At 39.4% G+C, this 9,044-nt stretch overlaps 1 protein-coding gene across 1 annotated transcript; it reads right to left on the reverse strand.

The window, feature by feature from the left end:
- Positions 1-1,505: 1,505 nt before the first annotated feature.
- LOC144518627 (C-C motif chemokine 21-like) lies at positions 1,506-2,862 on the reverse strand. The gene is made up of 4 exons (XM_078251435.1): positions 2,724-2,862; positions 2,479-2,593; positions 2,246-2,354; positions 1,506-2,064 (listed from the first exon to the last, which is right to left on the reverse strand). Exons 1-3 carry the CDS (start codon positions 2,782-2,784, stop codon positions 2,255-2,257), a joined length of 276 nt encoding a protein of 91 aa, XP_078107561.1. The 5' UTR covers positions 2,785-2,862; the 3' UTR covers positions 1,506-2,064; positions 2,246-2,254.
- Positions 2,863-9,044: the final 6,182 nt, after the last annotated feature.

Raw genomic sequence — 9,044 nt, forward strand, 5'->3', positions numbered from 1 at the left:
TGCTACCCCCGCGACCCGACCCCGGATAAGCGGATGAAGAAGATGGAGAGAGACATCATACAATCCATACATGCATTACAATGAGATCAGTCCATTCATACGCACAAACATAAATCAGTAAATTCTGTGTTTGTTATGTTCTATCGAGCAAATAGCTTGCTTGCATTCTGGGTTTCCTTCAAACATTTCCACTTTCAGTGAAAATAAATATAATATAATACATAGCCTACAGGGCACAATAAGTACGTAGCATGGAATTGGGACCCAACACTTGATACAGTTAGAACAACCTTGCAGCTGTTAATAACTATACAATGTCTCAAAAGGTAAAATTGTCCTTGTGAAATGCTGCAGGAGAATTACATTTGAAGTTGAAGCACTTACTGAGTCTTGTTTGCTTGTAATACATTTTTGTGCATTGAACTCTTCTGGGAACAGCAGGAAAAAGAGCATAGTTCACTGCTTCCTCCGTGCTCCACCATCAGTGGTTCATATCAGCTGTTTGGTGATGAGTAACATCCAGTCATATTCATGCAGATGTAGAGTGCTGTCATTATTACGGTGTTTGGTGTTTTAAGCTCCCAACGTCATCTTCCTGGCAGCGCTGCACGGAAGGCACTAGGGTTAGGCAAGGGTAAGGGTTAAGGTTAGGGTTAGGTGCCTTGAAGTCGACGGTCGCAGCGCTGCCCAGTGTTAGGCAAGGGTTAGGGTTAGGGTTAAGGTAGGGGCTTAAAACACCATCGAGCCATTATTACATCACACTTTTGACTGTTACTCTGTTGATGTTCTAATGTCCAGTTTTTGGTTTGGATTTACTTTATTGTCATTGCACAAAGTACAGCTACTGGGACAAAGTCAGTATAAATAAAAAGATGTATAACTATGTTCCCATACAGCGAGTTGAATCCAGGCCCCCCAGGTGTAAACTAGAAATCCTAATCACTAGACCATATGGGATCCCTTGTGTAATGCATTTTAAAAGATTCTCAGTCTGTCTCCCCATCCAACCCGCTCTAGCTACATCCCTATTCCCCGGAAGCCTTCATTGCCATTTTTTCATCCATCCACCAAGTGCCCTCTGACTTTTCCTCTTTTCACCTGTCCGCCCCACCCATCTACACACCTTCTCCCACTTTCCTCATCAGCCCTGCAGTTCAACCCAGTTCCATTCATTTCTTGCCGGGCTAGTTGTTATGCTGCTTACTTGCCATGTGCTTTTTTTCTTTGGGGCTTCTGTTACTCTGCCCCTTTACCTGGATCAGTACCTGCCTGCTTACCTAGACCTTCCTTCCTATCCACCAGTAAGCCTATAATCTTTCAATAAACTATTTCCAATATTAGAATTAAGAACATGAATAACATAGTGCTGCTGAAAAAGTGTATGCATCTTTTTTTAAAAGGTTGAACATTTAGAGAGATTCATGTGTTTTATATTTTCATATTTGCTACAGAAACTCTGTGGATGCAGTCATGTGTTTCAGTTTAAATGAAAGGTGGCAACTAGATGTTACAAAAATAATTTATTTTAGAATCACTCAACAATAGTTTTGACACACACAAATCATCTCAACATTTTGTACAAGTATACAAGAAAATGGCAAACTGTAAACACTCTGAAATGTGTGAACATGATCATAAAAGATAAACACAGTTTGCCAAACATTTAGCGAAGTATTTCACAAGCACATTAGTCTTATGCTTAAAAAACAGAAGGAATAATCACTGTAAGTTCCAGGCTTTACCCTTTAGGCAAGTCAAGGCAAATCTTTCTATTTCTATAGTACATTTTACTCTCAGGATAATAAAAGGGAAAGAGTAGAGCCACAAGAATGAGAGAAGGAAAACATACAGAACTGTACATTTTAGCTTCTGTTTCATCATCATAAATAAGAAACATTGATTCCCCAATGATCTTACAGAGCTAGATTTTCTCAAACTGTTTTTTTTTCTACAGCACAGTGTGACCATTCTGAGACTGAAGAGGAATGGAAGTGATTCTGACGTCTGTAGCTCTCAGTTTAGTCGGGGCCCCAATCTTTTCCCAGAGTCCTCTCCTCTTTATACCTGCAGAAAGAAAGTGCAGATATAAGCCAGTGTAATGTTGAACCATTAAAGTGAAGCTCTTTGTGCAATTATTTCCACAGTAAACTGTAAGAAAAATGAAAAAGGTGCAAAAAACCTTTTAGGTGTGCAGGTGCACAATCTCTGTTTTTCAACCTCAGCAAAAAAACAAAACATAATTTACCTGATTTTACTAAGATCTTTTCTGATCCAGATGTTTAATGTGACTTCTCACCCACGCTTTATCACGGGGGTGGGAGACGCACAGTATCCTTCCAACCTTTGTAATGAACCTGTAAAAGCAGACGAGAGACAAGAGAAGTGAGATCAGACTGCAGACTACAGAACTGGAAAATAAGTTTATTTATTCTTTTCAATAGGCTTACTGTTGTAACGAAAATAAGAGATTTTACTTACGCAGTAGCGCTGATTTCACATCCTTTTCCACCTTCCTGAATGGTGTAGCTGTGAAGGATTGTGAGCGGCAACGGCTTCTCAGCAACCTTCAGACAACAGTCCATCACAATCTCAGCTGCAGGAAGATGGAGAAACATTCATCAGAGAGAGTAGATAAGTCAGAAAATGTAGAACTAAAACATCCCATGCACCTGCACTGAAAGCATTCAGAAATATGAATGTTTCACTTGTAATGCAAATCTTACCTGATGCAAACCCAACACAGATGACACCCAGCAAGAGGAGAACTGCAATTCGAGAAGCCATGTCTCTGTTTCTTTGTAGCTCTTAGTTAAGGTTGGCTGCTTCAGTCTCTTCAGGAGTGTGAAGGTGTTGCTGTGAGGAGGAGAGCTGCAGGTGTATTTATACAGCTTTGTAGAGAAAGTGAAAGTGTGATCGGTGCTCATTGACTGGAAATGGGGAAAAAAGTTGGCACCAGACTCACGTGTGCCTCACCATTTACCTCTTTACTCCTCCTCTTTCTTTTGTTTTGTGCTAAAATGTTCCTGCGTGTTCTTTAGATGCTTGCCAGGGCAATTGTGTTTCATGAGAAAGTCCATTTATTCGCACAAGCATAAATCAGCAAATACTGTAATTCTTTTTACGTTGTGCTATGCATTAGCTACCACTATTTTGTGCCAGCATTCAAAATCTTTACACCTCACTATTTTAAAATCCAGTGAATTGCTTGCTTGGTTTCTGTGTTTCCCTCAAACATTTCCACTTGTCAGTAAAAATGAATCTTACAGTTGCAATGACATGTATATAATACATGGCTTACATGGCACAATTAATATGTAGTATGGAATTGGGACACAGCACAGAAGAACTTTGCGGCAGTTGATAACTATGTCTCACATGTTAAATTTAGCTTGTGAAATGCTGCATGAGAGTTTCTTGAAGTTATTTTAAACTGCCATCTACTGAAGGTAATACACTGACTATGGAGCGGTACCTCATACAACATATACTATGCCTTTGGCGTGGGAAGTGGAACGTTGTACTGTAAACGATATCTAATCTGGATCTTCTTTCTCCAACGTGGTGCCAGTGTGGTTTTGGGATTTTTCATGGAATGCGAACTGGCAACACCACTTACAGTAGGTTTGTCTGAAGGATGCATGTCTGTGAGAGTTTATTCAGGTTTGTGCACGTATCCAAGTACTAGATTTCAATCTCCAAGTGTGGGAGTTGTTAAGCAACAAGAGACAAACTTTTCCCGCAAGGGGTAATGCTAAAGTGATGCAACCGTAAACAACGCTGTGAGGGACCGGGCATGTGAGGATTATTGCACAAGAAGTTTGTCTACTAATTTGGGTTGATTTCCTATCAGTATTACAGTTATGGTCTGTTTCCACTGTCTACACAGACAATGTGCAATGGTCCAAGATAAATTTACATCCTTTTAATTAAAGGAATAGTTTTGGAAATTATACGTATTTGCTTTGCGAAAAGCACATAAAAAGATGAATATGATACATTACAATAGCTACAATCACCATTTAAAAACACCAATGCACCAAAATGACTGTAATATGTAAGGGGTTGCACGTAGTGATCAACACACAAAGAATCGCCAACTCTGCAATTACCCTTTCAGTTTTGTCTTTCAGCTCAGTATTTTTGTTTTCCAGCCCACAACTTCACTGTTTCTCTCTCACTGCTTTATAAGCGTTCTTCTTATCAGAATTCTTATCTTATTCAAAAAAGTGAAATTATAGTTCCAATGCGTTTCATTCATTCTGGCCAGCACAATGTTCTCATTAGCAGAAATTTAGCAGCTAAGAACCAGATATTTTCTTAAGGAGTTGGGGGAAACCAAAAATGAAGCTGTTTGTCATTATATCAAACTATTCCTTTGGCGAACAAAGTGGTGATCCTTTACCACTAATAATAGTCATTAGTCAACACTTTTTTTTACTTCCTGGAATTCTTATGACTGTAATGCTGACCTTCTCTACAGCACTTTCATACATGGTGTACATATCCTCATTTACAGTATATACCAGTATGGGTTTATGTATACATTCTGTTCAGGAGGAAGCCACAGTTAAAAACAAAGTAGACATGGCAATACAGAGTAATTACTCACAAACAAGTCAGTCTCATGGCTTCTTTCACGCGTGACTTGAACAATAGAGTTGTTTCATAGTTGAGGAGCCCCCCCACCTCACCACCACCACCACCACTGGAAGTTTCTATTGTAAAAACTGCTGAGAGATTAACTTGCACATCCTGAAGTAAAATGACAAGCTATAATTACAAAAATGCTCTGACTGGAAGGAGCTCTTTTGGCTGTATCTTGGCATGAAATGTTGGGACCATCACTACCCACGTCCTTAGGCATTTAGAGATATTACATTACAAAACTAAATCATTACCAGATATGAAGATCTTTTCAGTTTATTTTATGAAATGGGACAGTGCAAATTAATAAAAGACATGATTTCCTATGGGTCAAAAAAGCCAGAATTAGCCAAAAGGCTATTTTTCATCTGTAGTCCACTTGCCCTCGATGTTAAAAAAAAAAATCTTTGAAACACTACTTCTAAAATACATCGCAACAGACAGCGATAAGTGCTTATTTAAACATCCATTTATATTTCTGTCATCTAGATACTCGGACAAAGTGAAATAAAGACATAGCGGCAGGGTTTGAGGCCTGCCATGCTTCCAGCAGCCAGATGCTACCCTGAACAGACCGTTATGTCAACAAACCACATGAGGCGGTGTGATTGTAGATGAAGTGTAGCGATGTGAAACTGGATGTTTCAGAGCGAAACTAAGTGAACACTTGGGGCAGAGCACATTAACTTTACTTTGATGTACAAAAAGTTCCTTTTTACTGGTCAGCTGTTTTGTTTTTTGACTCTGTTACTGATAAAACAGTTAATTCTTTTGTAGAATGAAGGAAATCATTTGCAATTATCCTCATTCCCTCAGAAATCTAGAAACAGGTGGATTTGTTGTGTTTCCACCAAATATGCATGAACCGATATCCACACAACAAATCCCGAATGAATTCGGGTCAGGTTTTGCCTTGTCTTTATTCCCTACACCTCTCCATTTGTATATGATATCACACCACCATCCACCCTTTCCTGTGGCCCTAGCAGCAATGATGAGTACATCTCTGACCTGTAAACTGAGATATTGAACCTGAGATCAAAATCTCAATCTGTGTGAGGAATAAAAGAAAAGATTGTCAAATATCTGCACAAGTCACCCAAAATAGCCTTCCGTGTTCCACCCAGTTTCTAAACTGCGCTTCGGAGATCACCCCTCAATTAAAATTCTAGCAGCAACACAGCATTCTTTATCCTGGATTTTAGTTTCAATTGGAGGCGGTGCTGTTTGTCTGTCCAGTCACAGTGGTGAAATTATTTCCATGGGAACTGAACACACTTTATGTGCACTAAAGAATTTCTCCCAAGAATAGGATCCTGTGTTCATTCACCACATGCGCATTAGCCATAGTGATTTGATTCATGTTAATATTGAAAATAAAGGGAGATTTTAACATATTCAACAATAGTGACCTTTGTCTAAACACAAACATGTATTCACACTATTACCATCCATGCTAACTCATTGTTTTATGTATGCACTGGAGATTGTGGGTATGTGGGGGGAGGGAGGGGTGGGGGTTTGAGAATGGCTGGACACCATATTGCTGTTACATTCTTATTTATTTATTTATTGTTTTTAAATTTTATTTTATTTATTTGCAAAGCACCAAGAGGAATGCTATCCAATGTCATTGTATCCTGTACAATGATGATAATCTTCTTCATGGCCTTACCCATGAATTAATTTACTATTCACAACACGAGGACAACCACCCCCACTGCTGGCACAGTCACTCCATGAAAAACGTTCTCACTCCGCAGGAATGAGGAGTGTAAACAAGTCTGGGGAACCACGTGATTTTCAGGAAACGAGAACAGCATTCAGGGGTAAGATTCACTTTTATTTTTTCGACGAGGGAACAAAAATATATTAATAAAAGAAATACCCGCCTAACCATTTCATAAGAAATCAAAACTCAGCTGAGAGGATTTCAATCAGTCCTGTTGCAGGGCTGATATGGAGGTTAATAATAATTCATATTTTTAACTTGTAAAATGTTGTTCACAAATAGTTTCACAGCTTTCAGTTGTATTTCACCTTTTGTGTGCATGTGAATAATACATTGCTTGCACGTATTTAAATGTGAAAATATGTGCAAGTGTGAAAGTTTTGTGCACACAGACAAATTGTGTAAAAAGTTTTCGTAGCTGTAGAAATGTCTCTGTAATTAAAATGTGCAGGAATATTTTCAACAGTGAAGTATTACAAAGTCTAAGAGACAGACACACACATTTTCTATCTGTGTATGCGATACTAAAGTTACAAGCTGCAAGTTACGAGCATTAAATTGGACCGTTTTTATGCCTGAGCTGACTAGCTGGATTTCGATGCTTGTAGAGAGGCTTTGCCCCTCCCCCTCCGGTGGACCACTGACACCTTATTTCATAAGATTTTATGTACGATAGTTAACGACGAGATACAAATGATTTTTATATCCTGTTTGAATTTTGCCATGAATTACAGGTTTGTCATTTGAAAAGATAATTTTGCAATTCAAGAAAGTCAGTTTGTCATAATACTGTTAAAGTATACTCAGCAAAAATATTTATATTAAATATTATATAAATATGTATATTTTAAGCAAACTTAACATATGCAAATAGTTTTATGAACATTAAAAGATTTAACTAAGACATAAACTGAACAATTTTCACAGACATGTGACTAACAGAAATGGAATAATGTGTCCCTGAACAGCATCAAGTACTGCAGTGCATCTCCTCCTCGTGTACTGCACCAGACCGGCCAGTTCTTGCGGTTGTTGCTGCCATCCTGTACCTGTCCCGCAGGTGTGATATTCGGATGTACCGATCCTATGCAGGTGTTGTTACACGTGGTCTGCCACTGCGAGGACGATCAGCTGTGCTTCCTGTCTCCCTGTAGCGTCTCACAGTAGGGACATTGCAATGTATTGCCCTGGCCACATCTGCTGTCCTCATGCCTCCTTGCACCACGCCTAAGGCACGTTCACACAGATTAGCAGGGACCCTGGGCCTCTTTGTTTTGGTGTTTTTCAGAGTCAGAGAAAAGGTCTCCTTTCTTTCCTAATTTTCTTATAACTGTGACCTTAATTGCCTACCGCCCTTAAGCTGTTATTGTCTTTTCGACCGTTCAACAGGTGCATGTTCATTCATTGTTTATGGTTCATTGAACAAGCATGGAAAACATTGTTTAAACCCTTTACAATGAATATCTCTAAAGTTATTCTGATTTTTACAAAAGTATCTTTAAAATACAGTGTCCTAAAAAAGGTGCATTTCTTTTTTTGCTGAGTTTATATGACTTTAAAAATACATAATTAGAAAGGCGACACACCCAAAGGTTGCGTGACATCATAACTTCTTTATTTTAGACTGTCGACATACATATTATCAAAAAAAGACCATCAGAATCAATCAATGCAGATAAACCAGTGAGAAAACAAAACAAAAAGCAGTGCCAAAGAGAAAAAGCCTAACGTAAACTGAAGTGAAAATAAATATGCGAGTGTGTGTGACAATAAATTCATTTAACCTCTGGATTCAGATCTCGGTTAGCAGCACACCGATTTGGGGTTTAGTACCAGGATAGACTGATATAAAAAAAATGTCAGCCTGTTCCGTTTAAATGGAGGGACTCTAAATCGCCTATTGGAGGGCAGAAGTTGGTATTCTCTGTACAAACAGGCAAGAGGTGCTTCTCATGTCGCTTAAATTGCCTCCTCGACTCCTCCACTTGCCTCCCTTCCTCGCGTCTTAGTCCCTCCCACCGAGGAGGCACGGGAGAGACGTGAGGAAATCATAGGAGGAGAGAGGAGCTGAGGACATGTGTTTTAAAATGTGAGGGATGAGACATCCTTTCCCCTGAAGTGTCGCACAAATACGTCCGCTGATTGGGCAGAGTTAGCAAATCCTTCAGCTGCACGGCTTCCCGGAAGGCTGCTCTCGTGTATCCTCGCTCCTGGCTCCTCGGGGCAGAAATGAGAGCTTTGAGACAGCCTTCACCGAGGAGGAACAGAACAACTTCCGATTCAGCCGAGGACCGAGGAGTCGAGGAGCTATCCAATATGCGACATGGGAAGCACCTAAAGAGTCAGCTGAGATGCTGTTAGCAAGTGTGAGCATGCTTGTGTTGTGAGTTAGTTAAAAAGAGTATGCAACTACGGAGCCCCAGACATGACCTCCAAAAAAAAATTGTGGCCACAAAATACTAATTTGTGCTCACTAAAAATTACATTATGTGCTACATTAAGATGTTGCATTAAAGAGTCCGACTGCTGCTGGAATGAAGGATCTGCGGTAGCGCTCCTTCTTGAAACAGATGAACATTTAAAAACCTGGGGCCTCATTTATCAACAGTGCATAGAAAATGTTCAAAATTCTGTCTTACGAATGTTAGTATGTGCTTAAGTACAAAAA

The sequence above is a fragment of the Sander vitreus genome, chromosome 5 (genome assembly GCF_031162955.1).
Source record: "Sander vitreus isolate 19-12246 chromosome 5, sanVit1, whole genome shotgun sequence".
In the NCBI taxonomy this organism is placed as follows: domain Eukaryota; kingdom Metazoa; phylum Chordata; class Actinopteri; order Perciformes; family Percidae; genus Sander; species Sander vitreus.